The sequence below is a fragment of the Phocoena phocoena genome, chromosome 4, assembly GCF_963924675.1.
Source record: "Phocoena phocoena chromosome 4, mPhoPho1.1, whole genome shotgun sequence".
Classification (NCBI taxonomy): Eukaryota; Metazoa; Chordata; class Mammalia; order Artiodactyla; family Phocoenidae; genus Phocoena; species Phocoena phocoena.
The window spans coordinates 131,808,924-131,835,703 of NC_089222.1; the positions used below are offsets into that span (position 1 = coordinate 131,808,924).

A 26,780-nucleotide genomic window follows, 5' to 3' on the forward strand; every position below is an offset into this window, starting at 1 on the left:
TCCATTGACTTGACTTTGTACATGAAATCTGGCCTCAATTTCCACGTCAACAAAATGGTTATATTAGGAATATACCTTCTACTTTGGAGTAACAGTAAAGATATGGTGTAAAAACATGTACATCATATGATTTGTGTCCAATAAATATCATTTAAATTTTAGGATGAATAGACAAAACCACTAACATATTTTAATTTTGAAATGAGTTTCTTATATATTTATTTCTTCAACACATGCCAAACATTGTGGAAAAATAGTATCTATGACTGAATAAAACTGATTTCACAATTATTATCTTACAAATGCATATCTTTCTATTGTTCTTCATATCCTTGAATATACACTTTGGTTTTCATTATACAGAAATAGTTCTGCTTTAACAATGTTGCATGGATCCTGTGAATCTCTGGGAAAGCAATCTTAGAGAAAACACCCACAATATATATTAAGAGCAACCTAAATACCCTTGTTTTAATTTTCTTCCCTTTTAAACCAATTTTCTTCATACCTCAATGTTAAAAATTATATTTACTTAAATTATCCCTTAAAAAATAGTGGAAACAGCTATTTGTTTAAAAAAAAACCCTAAAGTGCAACTCCATTGCCTTTGCTGCTGTATTCCTCACTCCTTTTTTACTTAATTGTAATTATTGGGTCCTGCATTTTCATGCTCCTAAACAAGAAGAATCTTAAATATTAGGGTTTGGTACATAAGACCAGACTAGAAAGTGACCGCATTTTGATGGCTTCACTGGACTTTCGTGTTTTTAATTTACATGATTCTGTGCCATTTGGGTGTGTTTATTTGTGTGTGTGAATGGGTATTCCACAAGTAATTTTACAACAGTTCCTTTTGACTATAACTAATGCTGTCTACAGATTTATGAAATATAATGCTGATTTGGGTGGTCATGCATTGATTTACAATGTAACAATTTTTCTCTTTCTAAGGCCTTGAAGACATTCTTTTCCCCCTCCATTCTGTATATTACTTTTTAATGGAAATGCCATTTCTAGCTTTTCTCAGACACCTATAATGGGGAGATTCTACTTCTGTATAACTTTGTATGTACTGCATTCACATTAATGTTTGATGGAGAGGAAACTAGATAATGATTTTGAAAAATAAAACTGTTGCCATAACAAACACGTGAAATAGAAGGAAATTATCATTAATTCAATTTGTAGCTCACCTTGTCATTTTACAGATGTGACAGGAATCTTTAGTTTTATCAAATTATTTTTCAGCTCAAAGTGTAGCAGTATGGGTTTAGAAATAAAGTATATCATGAGGTTTTAATGAGAGTTTCCTTTCTCCCAGAAAAAAAAAAAAAAAGGCGAGAAATTCTACAAAATTTAAAGTTGTTCTTCAGGATCCACAGAGAAAGATGAAAACCTGAAGCCAAAAACACACAATGTTTCAGGTTTTGTTTGCTTGTTTTCAAATCTGAAAAGCATTGTAGTGCTTCAGAATAGGGACTCTAAAGAGAACACTCTATGACATAAATCGCAAGATTCTTTTTGACCCACCTCCTAGAGAAATGGAAATAAAAACAAAAATTAAAAAATGGGAACTAATGAAACTTAAAAGCTTTTGCACAGCAAAGGAAGCCATAAACAAGACCAAAAGATAACCCTCAGAATGGGAGAAAATATTTTCAAATGAAGCAACTGACAAAGGATTAGTATCCAAAATTTACAAGCAGCTCAATAAAAAACAAACAAACAACCATATCCAAAAATGGGCAGAAGACCTAAATACACATTTCTCCAAAGAAGATATACAGATTGCCAACAAACACATGAAAGAATGCTCAACATCATTAATCATTAGAGAAATGCAAATCAAAACTACAATGAGATATTATCTCACTCCGGTCAGAATGGCCATCATCAAAAAATCTAGAAACAATAAATGCTGGAGAGGGTGTGGAGAAAAGGGAATACTCTTGCACTGCTGGTGGGAATGTGAATTGGTACAGCCACTATGGAGAACAGTATGGATGTTCCTTAAAAACTACAAATAGAACTACCATACGACCCAGCAATCCCACTACTGGGCATATACCCTGAGAAAACCATAATTCAAAAAGAGTCATGTACCAAAATGTTCATTACAGCTCTATTTACAATAGCCAGGACATGGAAGCAACCTAAGTGTCCATCGACAGATGAATGGATAAAGAAGATGTGGCACATATATACAATGGAATATTACTCAGCTGTAAAAAGATATGAAATTGAGTTATTTGTAGTAAGGTGGATGGACCTTAAGTCTGTCATACAGAGTGAAGTAAGTCAGAAAGAGAAAGACAAATACCATATGCTAACACATATATATGGAATCTAAAAAAAAAAAAAAAAAAAGTTCATGAAGAACCTAGGGGTAAGACAGGAATAAAGACACAGACCTACTAGAGCATGGACTTGAGGATATGGGGAGGGGGAAGGGTAAGCTGTGACAAAGTGAGAGAGTGGCATGGACATATATACACTACCAAATGTAAAATAGATAGCTAGTGGGAAGCAGTCGCATAGCACAAGGAGATCAGCTAGGTGGTTTGTGACCGCCTGGAGTGGTGGGATAGGGAGGGCGGGAGGGAGGGAGACACAAGAGGGAATAGATATGGGAACATAGGTATATGTATAACTGATTCATTTTGTTATAAAGCAGAAACTAACACACCATTGTAAAGCAATTATACTCCAATAAAGACATTTAAAAAAAAGAAATTAGAAACTAAAAACAAGAGTTTGCACAAATTTGACTTTCAGGACACTGAAAAACAAAGGAGTAGTTGAAAACTTCAGAGAGGAAAGGCAAGATGTAAGCTTTGTTCCTGACCAGAATTTACCCAGGATATGCCAAGCAGATTCTAATTAAAAACAAAAACAACAAATAGCACAGATAAGCAAATATAAAACACAAAACCTAAGAAAACAAGGTAGTACAAAAATAGTAAATTATTTTCTGAACGGTCGGCATATATATAGTCATGAAGAATTGACCTCATGAGACAGCAAGTTTTATATTACGTTTGCTGTGAGGAAAAGAAAAGGGCTTAAGATCAACTGCTCTGAAACCCAAATCATCATGGTGGACAGATTATACTGAATATATTATTGGCTTATAGATGACCTTATATGAGGTCAGTGTGTGTATGATTCCCATTTTATCTATATTAGAATTTACCTGAAAAACATATTATTTAAATTTGATATCTCAATGAGATTTATTTTTACTCTGCATGCCTATTATTTTTTCATGGCTCTGATCAATATTTGATGATATTTGCAGCCTTGTCCTCTAGTGCAGACAAATGCTTCTGAGCCATTTGTACATTCAATGTGATAAACTCAGAAGGGTTTTCTGAACAAAACTGTGGCCCTGCTTCCAGGTGTTTCCTCTACCAGAAGTGAGGTGGTCTTCTATTCAAGGATGTATCTTTTTAGATTTCTTAATTTCATAGAAGGGCTTCATCTTTACCTCCTGATTTTTTTTTATGGAAGATCTAAATGTAATTAATAAGCTTAATCAATGAGATATGTATACACAACAAATAATGTTTTGAATACAATGTTTCTGAATACAAATGGAACATTTACCCCCCAAAAATATATTAGATGATTAAGGATCAATATCAAAAGACTGTGTTCCTTCAACCATAATGCAACAATAACAAAATAATAGTGATTGCAAATGGATAACTTTAAAAATCACATATGTTTTGAAACTAAATACATAATATTTAATAATGCTTTGGTTGAAATAAAATCTGTTTCTTCAAAAGGTTTCTATGTCTTACAAAGAAAATTTATTGTGTAGTTTTCTTCATATAAGTCTAGTGTTTATTAGGTTTATCCTTATGCATTTTATGACTTCTGCTGCTATATGTATAAATCACTTTTTCCATTACATATTATGGTTAGGTATTATGGGTGTATAGGAACCTCCTAATTTTTGTATGTTGATCTTGAATCTTATATTTTACTGAGCATTCTCTTAATTTTAAAAAAGTGGATTAACAAATATTTAAATAAACCTTCGGATGTTTATGATTCGCCTTTCACCAGAAATACATACTTCATCACAATCTCTTACCCATTTAACTTTCTGTTGCTCACCTTCCAATAAACCTCAGATTCAAGGATCAATAATGATGAATAATCGTGAAGTGATACGCTGTCCATCCATTCCCCTAGATATTATAAATTTTAGTCTTCAATCAAACCAAACTACTTGAAGTTTCCATTCCAAGATGTTTTGCAGAATTGTTTTTATTATTATTTGGTTTCTGGTCATAGAGTTATATTGAGAACTTTATAAGAAACAAATGAATGGAACACAATATTTCATCATAAGAATGGCATCTACAACATCACATCATTTCCCTTCATTGAGATCATAGGATACATTTCTTTCATATTTTTTAATGTAAAACCCTACAATTTGTCTAAGCTACTACACTCTCTGAACTTTGTGATTTGCCCTGCTTCCTTTCTTACTTCTGCTGCAAGAAAGCTCAGATAAAATGTTCCAGTCCACTTTTGGCATCTACTCAAGGACGTTGCCCCTGCTTTATCTTATTTCACCTTTATCTCCATCATATTTGTATTTGTATCAGGTTATAATATATGTATTTCTGTAAGCTTTTGAAATAATTTTATAAGACAAGCTATAAATATAAGAATGAATAAATGAATAAGCAAACGATGGGGAGTGTGGAAAAACGTAAATTAAAACTTCATCCTCTGAAGGGAAAAGAAAGGGTCAAATGTTACTCTTGGAAGCCAGAAGTCAATTTGAAAGATTACTTCAAATGAAACAAAAGGCAGTCTAGACTTCAGGAATAGTAGGACAAATTTATTTTAGTAAATAAAATTTACTAAATTTTATTTAGTAAATTTAGGAATTGTTTACTGATTTTGTTTTTTATAAGCATCACATTAATTACTCATTCCACTTCACTTTCCTATATCTGATATAGAGGTGGGAAGATGAATCTCAAAGCTCCACACTTTAGCCTGCCTTTCTGATTTTTGATGACATTCTCAAAAAGTGAGCAATAGATATTACCTTTAACAGTCTTCCCTTGTATGCCCGCGCATTTAACCTAACTGGCGGCTAATACTCACTTGAATTAAACTAAGGTAATAAAAAATAATGTTAGTACATACTAATTATTCTAAATTTTTATGCTAGAGCCCACTCATTTGTAGTTGTTCTTTTTAGTTTTTTTGTAAGAGTCTTAGCGGATATGAAGACAGTTCTGTAACTCAAGTGATTGTAAGACAAGATGACCAGAAATGCCCAGGTCACACAAAGTTGAAAACTGTATATATAGTTTAACACCTTTTTGTTAAGATTTCTCTATTGATATTTTTCCTACATGTCAGAATTTCTCTGGATTTTAATCTTTCAGTAGTTATCACCACCTGGACTGTACTTCACCTCCATTTCTTATGTCAACCCTCTCCTTTGAGACACACCTCAAAATATAACTTCTTTACAGAGCATCCGGATTTAAAGAAACCACACTGATAGTTCTGTGATCTCTCTATTTTGGAACTTTTATGTATTTTACTGGTTAATTACAATACCTTATTCATTCAAATATAGATTTTTAATAAATGTTGAATGAGTTGTGGGAGAAAACAAAGTTGCAAGAAAATAACATTGAGATGCAGTTTAAGAATTGTGGCTCAGCTACCTAGTATCTACATTGGTTTCATTTTGGGGTCTCAGTGTTCTCATCTATTAAGTTGGAAGTTAAGATCTTTGAAGTCCCTGTCTGGTCTTAAGTACTATTATTTTAAATTTATATATATATATAATATATATATATATATATATTTATATGATATTTTTATTTGTATGTATGTCACATGAAAAATATTTTTATATTTATATGCTTTCTATAGCTTGTTCAAAGGAACTTCTGGGTCTGACTTCTCTCTTTACCTTTTGGCTATATAGAAGTCCTGGAAGAGTATGCTGCATGTATTAAACTAGTTATAAACAGTTATTTATAAAGTTTTGGGGTATCTTTCTAGTTGACCACTATTATTCCTTAAGATATTTATTTTGTAGCTTAATACTATTTTCTGATAAATGATCCACAGATCTAGCAAAAATATTATCAACTCTGTCATGTTACTTGGGCCCTAGGTGATGTCATGTGAATCTTGCTGTTCAATCTGACCAACAGGGATATTCTCATAGGTCACTGAACAGATGTTTTAAAAGCCCTTGTAGCCTGAGAACATTTGTCATGGTCTACATGATTCCTATGCCCTCCTCTCTACCTTTCTGTCCGCCTCCTATCATCACCAGTCACAGACGGGTTGTTTATACCCATTATCCTTTCCTCGTTATTGTGAAATACAATAATAGTTTGATATGTGATTTTTCTCCAGGTACAATAAATAAGGCACAGAGAGAAACATAAATTAGAATATATATTTATATATATATATATATATATATATGTAGGCATTTGTCTATGAATATATGTATCTTATATAAGTAATATTACATATAGTAATGTGTATAATAGTATATATATAATAATATGTGTATGTGTGAATGTAATATGTATGATATATAAGAATTATATAATTATGATATAATGTGTATCATCCAATAATTAGAGAGAGAGATCTTAAAAACCTAGACTTTCTGTTGTGAAATTCAGAAAATAGAATGAAATTTGTTTTTATTGTTGCTTCTGTTGTCTTAATTTTAAAAACTTTGCTTTAAATACCACCATAGTGCTTAAAGCCTGAACCTCAGAGTTCAGATAAATGTGTGACACTGTAAGAATCCAGCTCTGTTTCCCCTCCTCGCAGTTTGGAAACCTGGAGGTGAGATAGAAGGTCAGTAAACCCCCTAGGTTTTGGGGATGGCCTGCACCAATGTACAGTTGTGTACTCTGGGAGTACAATCTGCACACTGCTGCTCAAGGCACATGAGGGAAAATGGAGATGGAGACATCGTGTGGTTGAACAGAAAGGGCCTGAGATAATAATCGGGGCTTGAAGGTAACTTGATGCTGATTGCTGCTGTGTGAATCATGGATTCCTCCTTGATGAGGTGCTGGGTAAACAGCCCACTTGAGAAACCAGACAGAGAATGTGCTGAGTTTCAAAGGGTGAAAGTGAACCAAGGTGGGCCGTCCCGTCAGGGTCGTGGGCAGCGGATGCCACAGAGTCAATACCCAGGGTCAGACAGGAGAGCTGCACCACAGTGGATGTCTTGGAGGAATGACAGCAAAGGTCTCTCCCTGAAAGACAGGGGTCTTTGATCTCTGTAGTGAGAAGGAAGAATGGAAATTTCTAAACATTTACATTTTAAATCAAAAGCGAGGACCTTGATATGGTCCTGGTGGAAATAGGGGAATATGTGCCTAGTCAAGTTTAATTTCAGGGAAACGAACAAAGTTCCATTTCCACACACATTATGCTGAGGCTATAAATACAAAGTATAATGGTGTTGCACATCTTCATGTAGTTTCTCAGTTCAAACCAATGACAATAAAGCAGAACCAACACTGCAGAGGAAATTGAGGACCAGGAAGGGGTTAGCTGTTGCACCCACATACCTGTTCACCACCAGCTGCCTCAGACAAACAAGGAAATGGATTTACTAAAAGGTTATGTGACATGGCCAAGCTAAGAATCACCAGAGCTGGAAGTATTCTCATTTCAGTGTACTTCTCACTCTGCCAAACTGCATACAATTGACTGCTAGAATAATCTAGAAAGTACAGAATGGCGACTTTAACCAATCATTTTTAAATTGGGCAAAGAAGAGTAATAGGAATCTAAATGAAAGAAAAAATTCACCTGTAATTCCACCATATTAACAAAACAAAAGGGCTTCCTCTTTCCACATTAATTCTTTTAGTTCTTATCTACAAGCAAGGATGAATTGTAGGTATGTAATTCCTACCCAATTTACATACCCAATTCAAGGTATGTAAAACCATATATTACTTTCTAAACATTTTTCATTTTAATACATACATTTCATCATAAGGTTTATATTTAATAAATCTTTCTTGAGTTTAAACTATTATTTTCTTAACCATTCCCTCCTGTCAATCATTTAGATGATCCACAATCATTTATAAAGGCTTTTGCCAGTTCAGTGGGCATGTACAGAAACAGCCTTAGGCAAATAAATATTGCCTTTAGACTGGAAAGATGGCTCTATCTAACAATCCATTTTTAGGAGATGAAAACAACTTATACAATATAAACATAAGCAGGTCACCAGAATGCAACTTCTGTTTATGTTTTGCCAAAGTATGCAATAAAACACTTTGGAAGTTTAAATTTTAAAAAAAGAAAAGAAAACCCTCAAAAGTTGTAATTGAGTCTTCACAATGAAAAGAGAAAAACACTTGATTATTATCATCCTTTCCCCAATTTGAATTATAAAGTACTCTATTGGCTCTGGGAATTAAATATTGATTTTTTAAAGGCATATTTAGACAATTTTGCTAAGAAAAGGAATCGTGCAAATAGTTTACTGTGAGTATTCGTTCAAAGACATCAGCACTTACTGCCTCTAGCAGAGTATATTACAATGCTTGAATCAATATTCAAAGTTAAATTATGTTTAAGTAAGTACAAAAAGCATATAATAGTTGAAAACCTAGATACTAATGGATAGAAAGAGTTAATGTCTGATTTTCTACAAACTCATTGCAGAATTCTAAAGCAGACATACAACCATTGCATTTTATCAATAGCAATTTTTATATAAAGTTTATTTTTTAATGATTTTTTCTGACATTATATGCTGTTGTCTTTATTTTAATGATACTCTAGAAAACTATTTATGTAGCATATTTTATGGAATAGTTTTTTCTATTTTCCTTGATGCAATTAGTTATAGAATTTTATGTAATACAGAGTAGGTAGGAACTGTAACAGCAGAAGAAGAGATCTTTTTTTTTTAAATTAATTAATTAATTTTTGGCTGCATTGGGTCTTCGCTGCTGCGCCCGAGCTCCCTCCGGCCTCAGCAAGCGGGGGCCCCTCCTCGTTGCGGTGCGCAGGTTCCTCACTGTTGTGGCCTCTCTTGTTGTGGAGCACGGGCTCTAGGCACACGGGCTTCAGCAGTTGTGGCTCACGGGCTCCAGAGCTCAGGCTCAGCAGCTGTGGCGCACGGGCTCAGTCGCTCTGCGGCATGTGGGACCCTCCCGGACCAGGGCCCGAACCCATGCTCCCCGAATTAGCAGGCAGATTCCCAACCACCGCGCCACCAGGGAAGTACCCAGAAGAGATCTTGATATGGGTTGAGGGTTTTTATTTTTTTAAATAGACTTTATGTATTTATTTATTTAATTTTTTTTTTTTTTTTTGCGGTACGCGAGCCTCTCACTGTTGTGGCCTCTTCCATTGCGGAGCACAGGCTCCAGACGCGCAGGCTCAGTGGCCATGGCTCACGGGCCCAGCCACTCCGCGGCATGTGGGATCTTCCCGGACCAGGGCACGAACCCGTGTCCCCTGCATCGGCAGGTGAACTCTCAACCACTGTGCCACCAGGGAAGCCCTATGTATTTATTTTTTAGAACAGTTTTAGATTTACATTCAAGTTGAGAAGGTAGTGTAGAAAGTTCTCATATACTCCACATCCAGTTTCTCCTGTTATTCACACCTTTATATGAGTTTGGTGCATTTAACATTAATGAGACAGTGTTGATACACTATTATTAGGTAGTATCCATCTTTATTCAAATGTCCCTAGTTTTTACATAATGTTCTTTTTCTCTTCCAGGATCCCATTCAGAACATCACATTACATTTAGTTATCATATCTGCTTAGACTCTTCTTGGTGGTGACAGTTTCTCAGACTTTGTTTTTTATGACCTTGAACATGTTAGCAAGTATTGGCCACATATTTTGTAGAATGCCTTTCTATTGCTATTGATCTGATGTTTTTTCTCATGATTAGAGAGTGGGGATCTGGATTTGAGAGATGAAAACCAGATAAGAAAAGTGCGATTTGCATCCCATCACATCAAAGGTAAATACTATCAATATGATTTATCCAAGGTGATGCTGATCTTCATCACTTGGCTCTTCTGTTTGGGAGATATGTCTCTCCTCCTCCATATATTTATTTAATCATTTATTTATATCAGTATGAACTCATGAGTATTTATTTTATACTTTGGTTATAATCCAGTACAACTTTTAAAAAATTTGTTGCTCAAATCATTTCAGCTTTGGCCATTGGGAGCCAGTACTTGGTGCCTGTGTGCCTTTAACATACTCCCATCAATGGGATTTTTTGGACCACTTAGTTTTCTGGCATTACAAGATGCTCTAGAATCATCTCATATATTTTTTCTTTAGCCCCCTAATTGTCCATTTCTACAAGGACGCTTGGGTGCTAGTTGTGTTCACTGCTACTGGGGTGTCATTGTTTTTAGGTCTTCTCAGCTGACAGAGCTAGAAAATATAGTATGTGAGTACCAACCCATTTACAGGTTGAGTCTTAATCAATCAAATACATGTTTTACCCTAATGTAGTCTGTAATCTTGGACTTGCTCAGTGTAACAAATAATGCATTTTAATACATTCCTTTTTGCATGTTTTAAGAAAAATAGTAAGTGGTAGTGAAATTCCAGTCTCCAGATTGATAACTGATGATAATAGTGACAATTAATCATTGGATTTCTATTAAATAAAAACAAGTTCTAGTATAACATATGCATTGGAGAGGCCCTTTTGAAACGTTATTCAGTTGAAATTTTAGTGTTGATAGACTTTTGTATTTTATTTTATTTTGTGTTTTGCTTCCCCCAGTCAGGATAGCAGTAAACTAGTAATTCATCAAAAGCTGTAAGATAGGCCAGTCTTTCAAAAGTATTTAGTCAACTAATGCACCTAATAACATATCAAAAGAATTTAAAGAGTTAAAAGAAAGTGTTTTTACTGTTGTATGGTATTTCTGTGAGATTGATTTTTGGTTACTAGGAGTTTACTCTTAATTTAGTCAATGTCATTGTTTCTTAAATCCACTTTGTAACTAATCTTACCTTGTATTTAATAAATGTGTTAACATAACATTACACAAAATTACATGTTTTAAAAACCTCTAAATTTTGAATAAGAACAAAAAGAGAGTAAAATATTGCCCAAGTCATATAGGAAAGGTTTTTATTTTTTAGTAGTTTACAAGTGGCATGAATAACAAAATAGAATATTTTTACCTCTTTACTTTTTTTTTTTCCTGCTCCACGATAAACCATTTTTTCCAATTGATTTACAATTACTAATATTGGAGTGCTGATGTAATAAGAGTTTAGGTTTTTCCAATTTAATATCACAACTTGATCTCAGTAGAAAAGCAAGATGAGAAATTTATTTAGTTCATGTAGCTGGTGAACATTCCTTTTAATTTAAATGTTTCCATTTCTCTTTGAAAATCTATAATTGAAAAAATCAGATACACATTTTAAAGATAAGTAGTTTGAACTTTAAATATAAATAGAACTTTAACTTACTACAAATTATATTCTTGGAAAATATATTATCTATCTAATATAATATTTTTCCATTTAAAACAATATTAAAGAGTAAGTCTAGTAAAAACAAAAACAAGAAAATGGGCCCATATCACATTTTAAGCTAATAAAAATGATGTACCTTCAGAATAGGTAATGTGGTTTTAAGAATGTTTTCTTTATAATAGAGAACAATAGGTAACTAAACATTTTAAATCTACTCAAAGCTTTGTGAACAAGTTCTGAAATAGGGGGTGGGCAGAATTTGGGTGAGACTGAAGAAGCAGTAGGATGTGTGGTCATGTAAGTTTTGGTGTATATATTGACATTTCAATGGTTTTATTGTCCAGTGTTTCCTTAAATATTTTCTGGGCAGCATGAATTCAGTGGGACCTTAATAGCTGTGATTTAAGTAACGGTCCTCTGATAATTAAAATGTAAGATATACCAGATTAAACAACAACAAAACAGATTTCTTTGTGCAGAATTACAAAGAGCTTTTAATATACAAACCTGCCTCATGAGTCTCTACGGGAGAGCATTTCCCCACACTTACTTGACCAGACAAATAAATTATTTTTAGCACAAAACTCTTACCCTGTTCGTTAACCAAAAAAAGATTGGGAGGTAACTTCATTAACCCTAACACAGACCATGCGTTTTGCATATGATATCACATTTCTTCTTTGCAATAAATCCATGAGTTTGTTATTATTATTTCTCCTTCTATACCTAACAACAACAACAACACACACACTTAGTAATTTTCTCGAGGTCAGTCAATTAGAAAAAGGAAGTTAAAGATGTGAATCTGGACTTCCCTGGTGGCACAATGGTTAAGAATCTGCCTCTCAATGCAGGGCACACGGGTTCCAGCCCTGGTCCTGGAAGATCCCACGTGCCGCGGAGCAACTAAGCCCATGCACCACAGCTACTGAGCCTTTGTTCCACAACTACTGAAGCCCGTGTGCCTAGAGCCCGTGCTCCGCAACAAGAGAAGCCACTGCAATGAGAAGCCTGCACACTGCAAGGAAGAGTAGACCCTGCTCGCCGCAACTAGAGAAAGCCGTCTCCCAGAAATGAAGACCCAACCCAGCCAAAATAAATTAAAAAAAAAAAAAAAAAAAACTTCTTAAGAAAAAACGATGTGAATCCCTTTCTACCTGGAGTTCTCTATTATTCTTTCTCTGAACTGAAATGACTTCTGGAAAATTTTAGGACATAGATAATATTTTATATATTATATGGATAATTATCTGTTAACAAAAGAGGATTAAGAGGCTATAGAAACTCACCACCACTACTATCTCTATCAATATTCTTTCAAAACCATTCAAATTAAGTGTAAAATCTAATTACAAACAGTGTGTTGGTTAGGTATTAGGTAACAAGGTTTCCCCTCCAACTAGATTAGATTAGATCTTCCTTAACCTCTTCTTAAGGAGAAATTCTGGAGAGTCCATAGATAATACCAACTTTCCTCTTTGCTAATTGTCTAAAATATACTCAAATATAAATCACATTAACTTTGCTTTAGGTAGTTACCTCTGAATAGCTAAGAGCAACAGTTCATTTCTCTGATATTTGACTTCAGCTTAGTTTAAACAATTATGTAACTACATACACAAGTCAATACACAATACAGCATAATTTAATGCAAGGAGCTTGAAACTTGAAATCAGAATGTCTAGCTGCAAGTCCCAGCATTTCTACTAACTAGTACTTGAATTTAGGCAAAGCCACCAAGTCATGGTCTTCTCAATGAAAACTGTAGATTAGAAACCATATAAGAAAAGTGCTACAGGTCAGGTCTACACAATGTAAATATTAGACGTGTAAAATCAATACTAAAGAGAAAGGTGAATTATGCAGATAAAATAATAAGGGAAAAGATCTGCTCATTGCAGAAATATGTTCACATTAGCCAGAGACTCTCTTTTCATCATCTATTAGATAGCTTCTCTCCCAGATTTTTCTCCCAGGGTCAGTGGAGTTTTCAAGTTAATGTTGAGACCAACGTGCTGTCTCAGGGTGAAATCTACCTCATGCCAAACAGATCTTCCTAAACAGAGGCAAACCTGCTCTAGGTTTGACAGCATGAACCCACTCTGTCTGTCCTCTGTGCATTTGAAGGCTTGAACTTATTCCATGTTGGCATGCCAATGATAGAATCAGCTGAGGGCAGAAGATGAATGGAAAATGCTCTAAGATGAACAGAAAACTCTATTCAAATAATATTTGAAATTAAAATATAAAAAGTATCTGCCTTGAAGGCCTAGTGAAAAATATCAGTGGTAACATAGATTGTAAACCCCTAGAATACAAGAATCAAGGGGGCAGATGTGTTTGCCCATCTTGTTCACTGTGCCATGTCCTGCATGTGTCTGGTTCAGGGTAGGGGAGTAAGCACTTAATAAATATTTGTCTGTTGAATGAAGAATGAATATTAAAATGACAAAAGAATTCAGTGATTAAAGAATAAAGCTGTGAGCTTTAGTACACTTAAGCAAAAATATGAACAAATATGTAGTAAATGTTACTTTGAACTTTGGAGATGATTAGGATTAGACATTTAAAAAATGATGCTACAGCCAACTTGATGATTGAAATAAAATACATCCAGATCTCTCTTAAGGAGATAAAAATGTTTGAACAATTATATTGCCATTTAAACTTCCATGCTATTCATATAAATTTCCACAGTATTTCTCTTTGCACACTATATTTACTTACATAATAGTAATACATTGTATTTATTTAGTGGTTTTTTGCAAATAACAAAAATTAGTTTATTTGATCCTCCCCTGTGAAATAGGGAAGGCAGATATCATTACTGCTAATTCACAGATGAAGAGATCTGGGCTCAGAAATATTAAGGGTCATAAAATATACCACACTAACTATTAAGTCCCTGTTGAGGAAGAAAATTTCAATGATAATAATTTTAAAAAGTAAAAACAGAACAACAAAACAATTATAATGCAACTCGTGAATCCATAGACTGCTTAAATCCCTTGCATAGTGTATTTTCTGTACTCTTATCAATGACTTTGTGATGTTGCAATTGCTTTAATTTGATTTTTCAGATGCAAAACAAAAGCCTGGTGAGATTGAATGTCTCCCTGAGACACATATCTAGTAAGTCTTGGAGGTGGGACTCAAGCTTGTGCTTTCTGACAACAAATCATGTGTCAGAAAGCCTGGCTACCCACCACTTAACTCTTAAATCCTATGCTTTAACCACCATCTCAGTTATTGTGTATGCTAAAATGATGCATAAAAATATACTATATAAATGTATCTTTCTGTTACTATTATTATTAGAAATATGATACATCTGTCACAGAAATTGCATATGCATATGGAATTGTTTCTCTCTCTTTTCTTTTTAATCCACTAATGGTGATACACTGCCATCTACTCAGGTAACCTAGACCTAGCTAGGTGGGTCTGGCCGTGTGAGAGAGAGGTCTGTGACTGAAGAGTGTGTGTGTGTGTGTGTGTGTGTGTGTGTGTGAGTGTGTGTGATTAATTTGTTGTTGACAAATATTAGGCTATGAGACAGAAAGACAGGAATAACCCCAGCATCTTCTAGATATTTTCCAGAAACCAGCCATATTTCTCTTCCATGCTGGCTGCTGGGAAACCTTTGGAGTGTAGTTAGTAATAATACTTAGGGCCCTTCTATCCTATAGAACTCCCTTCATGACTATAAGCTGTGGTGTAAGATTCTAAACTTTTCAACAGACATCCACAATATGTGAGAGAGCCATGCATATGTTCAAATACCTCTCTAATGCTTAGGATGCATTAATTTTACCTTAAATTTTGTACCTTTCATTCACTTTTTTCTCAATGGCTGAAGTTTAAGCAGCCACTTTTGCAAGAGAAGTAGACCTGTAATTAATTCATTCAAGATTCAAGTGCCTTCTCTATGTAAGCACTGTGCAAAGTGCCCAAGATTTATGTTGTACTTTACCTTGGGTTATTTTAAGTTACTGGAACACTTGTAATATTAATGCACATTAGTAATCAAGAGCCCCTTTTTGTTGGTTGGTTGGTTAATGGTTTGATAGAAAGAGAAAGAGAAAGAGATGAAAAATAAAGGATTTCAATTATTCTCTTTCCTTCCCTCAACACACACACACACACACAGACACACACACACACATACACATACACACTTGCTCAGTCCCCAACTCCTTTGATATTTCATATTCAATATTAGACTTGACTGACATAAGAAACTCACTGTAGAGAGGCATGTTTCCTCTGAGCTAAAGCTGGTTTCCATGGTGCTGAAAGAGAACGGACATGAGGATATGGGGAGGGGGAAGGGTAAGCTGAGACAAAATGAGAGAGTGACACGGACATATATACACTACCTAAGGTAAAAGAGATAGCTAGTGGGAAGCAGCCACATAGCACAGGGAGATCAGCTCGGTGCTTTGTGACCACCTAGTGGGGTGGGATAGGGAGGTTGGGAGGGAGATGCAAGAGGGAAGAGATATGGGAACATATGTATATGTATAACTGATTCACTTTGTTATACAGCAGAAACTAACACACCATTGTAAAGCAATTATACTCCAATAAATGTTTAAAACATAAAATAAAATAAAATAAAATAAAATAAAAGTAAGCATAGTCCTTAGGTATATACAGGGTGGTGTTTGTGCCAAGCACAGGTCACTAAAAGCCTGAAGGAGTAAGATGTTTGTACTGCACATAAACCGCACCAGACCTTGCAATTTTACTTTATGCAGTTTGGCTCCCATTTAGAAAAAGGAAATCTCATTATAGTGTAGCATATATTTTAAGGTCAGTGAATCATGCTGGGTTGTTTTCACTTTGAAAACTACTTTTAAATGGATGAGCTCCATTGCATGGAGCTCAGATATGTACTCAGATCTGTGTGTAGATATGTCTTAAAACATCATTTCTCACCCTTTCCTGGAACTCCTTTAGATTTGGGTAATGTAGGGGAGGAAAATTCTATCTAAAGTTTATTGTACAAAAAGGAGAGCTGTTGGCTGACATACCTTCTTCGAGTATGTATAGATTTGTCTTTTTTTTTAATATATAAAATATATAGAGGACTCCAAGATGGTGAAGGAGTTAGATGTGATCACCTTCATCCCCACAAATACATCAGAAATACATCTACTTGTGGAACAACTCCTACAGAACACCTACTGAATGCTGGCAGAAGATCTCAGACTTCCCAAAAAGAAAGAAACTCCCCACGTACCTGGGTAGAGCAAAAGAAAAAAGGAAAAACAGAGACAAAAGAATAGGGATGGGACCTGCACCAGTGGGAGGGAGCTGTAAGGTTTCCTCACACTAGGAAGGCCCTTCGCGGGTGGAGACTGCGGGTGGTGGAGGGGGGAAGCTTTGGAGCCACGGAGGACAGCGCAGCAACAGGGGTGCAGAGGGCAAAGCGGAAAGATTCTCACACAGAGGATCGGTGCCGACCAGCACTCACCAGCCCGAGAGGCTTGTCTGCTCACCCGCGGGGCGAGCAGGGGCTGGGAGCTGAGGCTCGGTCTTCAGTTGGAGCACAGGGAGAGGACTGGGGTTGGCGGCGTGAACACAGCCTGAAGGGGGCTAGTGTGCCAGGGCTAGCCAGTAGGGAGTACAGGAAAAGGTCTGCAATTGCCAAAGAGGTAAGAGACCATTGTTTCCTGGTGCACGAGGAGAGAGGATTCAGAGCACCGCCTAAACGAGCTTCAGAGATGGGTGTGAGCCGCGGCTATCAGCGCGGACACCAGAGACGGGCATGAGACTCTAAGGCTGCTGCTGCCACCACCAAGAAGCTTGTGTGCCAATACAGGTCACTATCCACACCGCCCCTCCCGGGAGCCTGTGCAGCCCGCCACTGCCAGGGTCCTGGGATCCAGGAACAACTTCCTCAGGAGAACGCATGGTGCGCCATAGGCTGGTGCAACGTTACGCTGGCCTCTGCCGCTGCAGGCTCACCCCGCATCCGTACCCCTCCCTCCCCCAGGCCTGAGTGAGCCAGAGTCCCCTAATCAGCTGCTACTTTAACCCTGTCCTGTCTGAGCAAAGAACAGATGCCCTCAGGCTACCTACAGGCAGAGGCAGGGCCACGTCCAAAGCTGAACCCCAGGAGCTGTGTGAACAAAGAAGAGAAAGGGAAATTTCTCTCAGCAGCCTCAGGAGCAGCGGATTAAATCTCCACAATCAATTTGATGTACCATGAATCTGTGGAATACCTGAATGACAACAAATCACCCCAAAATGGAGGCAGTGGACTTTGGGAGCAAATGTAGACTTGGGGTTTGCTTTCTGCATCTAATTTGTTTCTGGTTTTATGTTTATCTTAGTTTAGTATTTAGGGTTTATTATCATTAGTAGATTTGTTTACTGATTTGCTTGCTCTCTTCCTTTATATATATATATATATATATATATATATATATATATATATATATTTTTTTTTTTTTTTTTTCCTTTTTCTCTTTTTGTGAGTGTGTATGTGTATACTTCGTTGGGTGTTTTTGTCTCTATAGCTTTGCTTTTACCATTTGTCTTTGGGTTCTGTCTGTCTGGGTTTTTTTTTTTTTTTTTTTTAGTATAGTTTTTAGCACTTGTTATCATTGGTGGATTTGTTTTTTGGCTTGTTTGTTCTTTTATTTCTTTCTCTAAGGAATTTAAATTTTTTTTTATTTTTAATAACTTTTTTATTTTAATAGCTTCATTTTATTTCATTATTTTTTTCTTTCTTTCTTTTTTTTCCCTCCCTTTTCTTCTGAGCCATGAGGCTGACAGGTCTTGGTTCCCTGGCTGGTGTCAGGCCTGTCCCTCTGAGGTGGGGGAGCCGAGTTCAGGACATTGGTTCACCAGAGACCTCCCGGCTCCACGTAACATCAAATAGCAAATGCTCTCCCAGAGATCTCCATATCAATGTTAAGACCAAGCTCCACTCAATGACCAGCAAGCTACAGTGCTGGACACCCTATGCCAAACAACTAGCAAGACAGGAACACAACCCCACCCATTAGCAGAGAGGCTGCCTAAAATCATAATAAGGTCACAGACACCCCAAAACACACCACCACATGCATTCCTGCCCACCAGAAAGACAAGATCCAGCCTCATCTACCAGAACACAGGTACCAGTCCTCTCCACCAGGAAGCCTACATAACCCACTGAATCAACCTTACCCACTAGAGGCAGACACCAAAAATAGCAGTAACAGGGAACCTGCAGCCTGTGAGGAGGAGACACCAAACACAGTAAGTTAAGCAAAATGAGAAGACAGAGAAACACACAGCAGATGAAGGAGCAAGGTAAAAACCCACCAGACCAAACAAATGAAGAGGAAATAAGCAGTCTACCTGAAAAAGAATTCAGAGTAATGGTAGTAAAGATGATCCAAAATCTTGTAAATAGAATGGAGAAAATACAAGAAACATTTAACAAGGACTTAGAAGAACGAAAGAGCAAATAAACAATGATGAACAGCACAATAAATGAAATTTAAAATTCTCTAGAAGAAATCAAAAGCAGAACAACTGAGGGAGATGAACGGATAAGTAACCTGGAAGATAAAATAGTGGAAATAACGACCACAGAGCAGAATAAAGAAAAAAGAATGAAAAGAATGGAGGATGGTCGCAGAGACATCTGGGACAACATTAAACACACCAACATTCGAATTATAGGGGTCCCAAAAGAGGAAGAGAAAAAGAAAGGGACTGAGAAAATATTTGAAGAGATTATAGGTGAAAACTTCCCTAACATGAGAAAAGAAACAGTCAATCAAGCGCAGGAAGCACAGAGAGTCCCATACAGGATAAATCCAGGGAGAAACATGCCAAGACACATATTAATCAAACTATCAAAAATTAAATACGATGAAAAAATATTAAAAGCAGCAAGGGAAAAACAACAAATGACATACAAGGGAATATCCATAAGGTTAGCAGCTGATCGTTCAGCAGAAACTCTACAAGCCAGACTGGAGTGGCAGGACATATTTAAAGTGATGAGAGGGAAAAACCTACAGTCAAGATTACTCTACCCAGCAAGGATCTTATTCAGATTTAACAGAGAACTTAAAACCTTTACAGACAAGCAAAAGGTAAGAGAATTCAGCACCACAAAACCGGCTTTACAACAAATGCTAAAGGAACTTCTCTAGGCAGGAAACACAAGAGAAGGAAAAGACCTACAATAACAAACCCAAAACAATAAGTAAAATGGTAATAGGAACATACATATCAATAATTATCTTAAATGTAAATGGATTAAATGCTCCAAACAAAAGACATACACTGGTTGAATGGATACAAAAACAAGACTCATATATATGCTGTCTACAAGAGACCCACTTCCTAGGGACACATACAGACTGAAAGTGAGGGGATGGAAAAAGATATTCATTACAAATGGAAATCAGAAGAAAGCTGGAGTAGCAATACTCATATCAGACAAAATAGACTTTAAAATGAAGACTATTACAAGACAAGAAGAAGGACACTACATAATGATCAAGGGATCAATCCGGGAAGAAAATATAACAACTGTAAATATTTATGGACCCAACACAGGAGCACCTCAATACTTAAGGCAAATGCTAACAGCCATAAAAGGGCAAATCAACATTAACATAATCATAGTATGGGACTTTAACACCCCACTTTCACCAATGGACAGATCATCCAAAACGAAAATAAATAAGGAAACACAAGCTTTAAATGATACGTTAAACAAGATGGATTTAATTGATGTTTATAAGACATTCCATCTGAAAACAACAGAATACACATTCTTTTCAAGTGCTCATGGAATATTTCCCAGGATAGATCATATCTTGGGTCAAAAATCAAGCCTTGGTACATGTAAGAATATTGAAATTGTATCAAGTATCTTTTCCGACCACATGCTATGAGACTAGATAGCAATTACAGAAAAAAATCTGTAAAAAATAAACACACATGGAGGCTAAACAATACACTACTTAATAACAAAGAGATCACTGAAGAAATCAAAGAGGAAATCAAAAAATACCTAGAAACAAAAGACAATGAAAACACGATGACCCAAAACTTATGGGATGCAGCACAAGCAGTTCAATGAAGGAAGTTTATAGCAATACAGTCTTACCAAAAGAAACAAGAAAAATCTGAAATAAATAACCTAACCTTACACCTAAAGCAATTAGAGAAAGAAGAACAAAAACCCCAAAGTTAGCAGAAGGAAAGTATTCATAAAGATCAGATCAGAAATAAATCAAAAAGAAATGAAGGAAAAAGAGCAAAGATCAATTAAACTAAAGCTGGTTCTTTGAGAAGGAAAACAAAATTGATAAACCACTAGCCAGACACATCAAGAAAAAAAGTAGGAAGATTCAAATGAACAGAATTAGAAATGAAAAATGAGAAGTAACAACTGACACTGCAGAAATACAAAGGATCATGAGAGATTACTACAGGCAACTATATGCCAAATAATGGACAACCTGGACAGAATGGACAAATTCTTAGAAAAGCACAAACTTCTGAGACTGAACCAGGAATAAATAGAAAATATAAATACACCAATCACAAGCACTGGAATTGAGACTGTGATTAAAAACCTTCCAACAGACAAAAGCTCAGGACCAGATGGCTTCACAGGCAAATTCTATCAAACATTTAGAGAAGAGCTAACACCTATCCTTCTCAAACTCTTCCAAAGTGTAGCAGAGTTAGAAACACTCCCAAACTCATTCTATGAGGCCTCCATCACTCTGATACCAAAACCAGACAAAGATGTCACAAAGAAAGAAAATTACAGGTCAATATCACTGATGAATATAGATGCAAAAATCCTCAACAAAATACTAGCAAACAGAATCCAATAGCACATTAAATGGATCATACACCATGATCAAATATCATTTTTCCCAGGAATGCAAGGAATCTTGAATATACCCAAATCAATGTGATAAACCATATTAACAAACTGAGGGGAAAAACGATATGATCATCTCAATAGATGCAGAAAAAGCTTTAGACAAAATTCAACACCCATTTAGGATAAAAGGCCTCCAGAAAGTAGGCATAGAGGGAACTTACCTCAACATGATAAAGGCCATATATGGCAAACCCACAGCAAACATCATTCTCAATGGTGAAAAACTGAAACCATTTCCTCTAAGATCAGGAACAAGACAAGGTTGTCCACGCTCACCACTATTATTCAACTTAGTATTGGAAGTTTTAGCTACAGCAGTTAGAGAAGAAAAAGAGGTAAAAGGAATCCAAATAGGAAAGGAAGAAGTAAAGCTGTCACTCTTTGCAGCTGACATGATACTATACTTAGAGAATCCTAAAGATGCTACTGGAAAACTACTAGAGCTAATCAAGAATTTGATAAAGTAGCAGGATACAAAATTAATGCACAGAAATCTCTGGTATTCCTATACACTAATGATGAAAAAACTGAAAGAGAAATTAAGGAAACACTCCCACTTACCATTGCAACAAAAAGAATAAAATACCTAAGAATAACCCTACCTAAGGAGACAAAAGACCTGTATGCAGAAAACTATAAGACATTGATGAAAGAAATTAAAGATGATACAGACAGATGGAGAGATATACCATGTTCTTGGATTTGAAGACTCAACATTGTGAAAATGACTCTACTACCCAAAGCAATCTACAGATTCATTGTAATCGATAACAAACCACCAATGGCATTTTTCACAGAACTAGAACCAAAAATTCCCAATTTGTATGGAAACGGAAAAGACCCAAAATAACCAAAGGAATCTTGAGAAAGAAATACAGAGCTGGAGGAATAAGTCTCTTGGACTTCAGACTATACTACAAAGCTACAGTAATCAAGACAGAATGGTACTGGCAAAAAAACAGAAATGTAGATCAATGGAACAGGATAGAAAGCCCAGAGATAAACCCATGTACATATGGTCAACTTATTTTGATAAAGGATGCAAGAATATACAATGGAGAAAAGACAGCTTCTTCAATAAGTGGTGCTGGGAAAACTGGACAGCTACATGTAAAAGAATGAAATTAGGACACTCCCTAACACCGTACACAAAAATAAACTCAAAATGGATTAAAGACGTAAATGTAAGGCCAGACACTAGAAATCTCTTAGAGGAAAACATAGACAGAACATTCTATGACATGAATCACAGCAAGATTCTTTTTGACCCACCTCTTAAAGAAATGGAAATAAAAACAAAAATAAACAAATGGGACCTAATGAAAATTAAAAGCTTTTACACCACAAAGGAAATCATAAAAAAGACAAAAAGACATGCCTCAGAATGGGAGAAAATTTTGCAAATGAAGCAACAGACAAATGATTAATCTCCAAAATTTACAAGCAGCTCAATATCAAAAAACAAATAATGCAATCCAAAAATGGGCAGAAGATCTAAATAGACATTTCTCCAAAGAAGATATACAGATGGCAAAGAAGCACATGAAAGGATGCTCAACATCACTAATCATTAGAGAAATTCAAATCAAAACTACAATGAGGTATCACTCCACACCAGTCAAAATGGCCGTCATCAAAAAATCTACACACAATAAATGCTGGAAAGTGTGTGGAGAAAAGGGAACCCTCTTGCCCTGTTGGTGGGAATTTAAATTGGTACAGCCACTATGGAGAACAGTATGGAGGTTCCTTAAAAATCTAAAAAATAGAACTACCATATGACCCAGAAATCCCACTACTGGGCATATACCCTGAGAAAACCATAATTCAAAAATTTCACCACAATGTTCATTGCAGCTCTATTTATAATAGCCAGGACAGTGGCACATATATACAATGGAATATTACTCAGCCATAAAAAGGAACAAAACTGGGTCGTTTGTAGTGAGTTGGATCGACCTAGGGTCTGTCATACAGAGTGAAGTCAGTCAGAAAGAGAAAAACAAATACTGTAAGCTAACACATATATATGGTATCTTAAAAAAAAAAAAAAAGGAAAGAAAGAAAAATGGTTCTGAAAAACCTAGGAGAAGGACAGGAATAAAGAGTCAGACCTAGAGAAAGGACTTGAGGACACAGGGAGAGGGAAGGGTAAGCTGGGACGACGTGAGAGAGTAGGATGGACATATATACACTACCAAATGTATGATAGATAGCTAGTGGGAAGCAGCCACATAGCACAGTTCTTTGTGACCACCTAGAGGGGTGGGATAGGGAGGGTGGGAGGGAGATGTAAGAGGGAGGGGATATGGGGATAAATGTATACACATAGCTGATTCACTTTGTTATAAAGCAGAAAGTAACACACCATTGTAAAGCAGTTATACTCCTATAAAGAGGTTAAAATAATAAATAAAATAAAATATATGCAAAGCACCAATTAAGTTAATGAACATTGTAAACTGTAACACACTGATTGTTTACTTCATGTGGTCCACAGGAATTTTGTTACCAGAGTGTGTAGGGTTGATCGCATCCAAAAAAAAAAAAAAGAAAAAGAAAAAAAAAAGAAAGAAAAAAGGATTTTAAGGTTAGAACATATCTAAGGTGAAGGGTATTTTAATTATGAGTGGTATTTTTTTTGTAAAAGGAATACTTTGGGACCTTTTAAATGAACAGTCTAAATTAACCACCAAATTGTACATTATCATTAGTCTAGAAAAAGATGTCTGCAGTAAAAGTTAGTATTTGAGAACCTTTCTTTCCTTGAAAATCAGATCCCACGTGCCTAGAGAAAATGTACTTCAGCGTAGTAAACTTCTATTTTTTTTCTTTTTTCATTTTTTAAATCGGCATATTCAGTGACAGGAACTACGTTCTGAATCTTTGGAAAGAGGTTCTTCAGTTGCAGGTCGGAACTAACAAAGTTACTGAGAAATTTCAGCCACTTAGAGGAGTCAGTAAAGAGTGCACTTTCTGTCAGTTCCTGGAAATGTTATGAGTTAGAAGCCCTCAGACGTGAGGACTTCACTCTTGGTGCCTAACGTGAGAAACTGGCGAAGCTGGGAGCCCCGTGTGGTGTGGTGTAAAGACTTCACCTGTGGCTCTCCTCGCTCACTGGGTCTTTAAGAAGCACAGTGGGTTGGGGGAAAAGGACAAACTGAGACTAAAGGAATAGAAATTGGGTTTAGTTTGCAAGGGAGAACACTAAAGTGGTCAAAGAGCTTTTCAACCCAAAATGCTGCTCAGAAATCGCTCGGTGCCTCCAGAGACCAAACCCTGATGGTGGGTGCATTTAGGTATCTGAATCCACAGACTAGCAAAATTCCCACCCTCTCCCTGTTACTGAGCTTGCATTTCACCCGCTTTAGGCTGCCCTGGGATTCCTACATTTAGTTTTCCAGTCTCTTTTTATCCCCACCACCGCCGCCCTCGAGACGGAAGTCCAGAGTCTTCCAGGGAGTTACCTTGACGGGTCTCGATCATGCTCAGTGGCAGGCTGGCGGGACAGATTGGGGAGCAAGTGGAAAACTTAGATGCTGGCTTACGGCACTGACTTGACGGTCCTCCCTACTCCTGGAACCCTCAGTCAGAAGTAGGATCCCGACTCTGCCCAACTCTAATGGAATCCTCCAGACTTTGGAGACTCCTTGTGGAAGAACCCAACTTAAGGATAAAAACTTGGAGGATCGGGGCTAGCAGGTTCAGGGAAGTCCTCGCGTCTCTCGTGGTCCCCAAATTCTACTCCTGAGATCTGAGCATGCCCGCGAGTACCCAGAGCCCCTGTTGCCGGGGACCCGGGCGGTGGATCTGGACAGCGCGACGCCCACCGAGGTGAAGGGGAGAGCGCATCTCCGCTCCCAAACCGACTGGCTCTAGCCACGCGCGACCCCACACCCAGAGTAGGATACCTGTGCAGTAGAGTCTCGAACCCTTGTTCTCTTGCCCGCGTGTCTGGAGCCCAGATTAAAAAACCCGCCAACCGTACCTCGCGGGGAAGCCCGGCACTCGCCAGGAGAGAAGCTGTGACGAGACTTCTCCTCTCCTGGAGCCTCCCGGGTGAGCTGACTTCCACTCCCCCCAGCTCCTGCCCCCGCGCCTACGCGCACTGCCTCGCCCGGGATCCGCGGAGCCCGCGCTGGCCGCGGTGAGAAAGCACATCCCCCGAGCCTCTCGGCAGCCTGGAGCGTTCCCCGGGTTTCACTCACCGATCCTGAGTACTTGCGGAGCCGTCTGGGGGAGGACGTAGCAGAGGAAATAGAGAAGCGTCCAGCTGGTGTCCCTGGTCCAGAGCCCGGGCTGCGCGAGGAGTGTGCGGCGCTCCATCTTCCCAGCTTCTTAATTCCTGCCCAGACCCAGCCGCTGTCGCACGCCCTCGAGAGGCAGCCCGCTCAGGTCGGGTCCCCGCCTCATCCTCCCTGGGATGCTCCCCGTTTGCACCCTGCGCGCCTCACCCTACACCCCCTCCGCCCGCGCCAGCCCCCCCGGAAAGAGATTGAGGGAACAGGCGTGGGAACGCGGAGCTGGCTGGCGACGTTGGGCTCGCTCGGGGCTGGCTTCTCGTTTCTGCCGCTAGCCCATCACTGCTGCGACTCCCCCTCCTCCTCCATGGGCCGCAGACCGCGGGGAAACAGGGCGCAACTGCTCCCGGAGCCGGGAGACCAGCTGAGGAAAGTTGCTGCCCCAATTTGCTGGAACGCCTCACTCATTCGTCCTCTGGTCAGATGAGAAAGTGGAGGGGGCGGGGGAGGGTAGGTGGAGGGTGCAACGAAACAAGGAGAGGAAAGGGGGAGAGAAGGCGAAGGAGGAAGGAGAGGGGGTACTGGGTGAGTTGGTGCAGGGGCTCTTAGCAAAAGCCGGAGGAGCTTCAGCAGGTTCACTAGGATACGAGCCACGCTTTTGCTTCTCAATTCTTGCTTTCCTCTTCCTCTCGCTGGCCCCAGCCTTTATTTACTGTCCGCTTCAATACACTGATCCAGACACTCATACACGCACACAGGCACGCACATTCTCCGTCTCCCTCAACTTTACGCTGTGATGCTGGAAAGTCTATTGAGTATTGCATCCTGAAGACAGAAAATTTAACCTGCTGGTCAGAGCAAAGGCAGCCTCTGTTGTGGGCTGTGAGTGGCAGAGGAGCCTCCTTGGTAATGTCCCCGTGCGCCTGTTAGGGGGGGTCGTAGAGATGGCCAACTACGACTCTTCCCATCACTTGATGGAAAATCGCCATCTCGGACGCCAGTATTCAGAGAATAGAGGAGCTCTTATTTCAACTCTGGCAAAGATGAAGAAAAGGAGGAGGAAGAGGAGAAAAATGAGATACTTTCAGCC

General features: G+C 37.8%; 1 protein-coding gene across 9 annotated transcripts in view; it reads right to left on the reverse strand.

Annotated features, from left to right (window-relative positions):
* GRIK1 (glutamate ionotropic receptor kainate type subunit 1) overlaps window positions 1-26,120 on the reverse strand; it is a 419,735-nt gene extending 393,615 nt beyond the window's left edge. For 8 of the 9 annotated variants that reach the window (XM_065876425.1, XM_065876424.1, XM_065876418.1 and 5 more), the window contains exon 1: window positions 25,658-25,775. In XM_065876425.1, coding sequence (XP_065732497.1) covers window positions 25,658-25,775 — 118 coding nt within the window. Of the gene's footprint in view, window positions 1-25,657; window positions 25,899-25,929 lie in introns of those variants that run through there. The other variant, XM_065876420.1, reaches the window with a different exon arrangement.
* Between the last annotated feature and the right edge of the window lie 660 nt (window positions 26,121-26,780).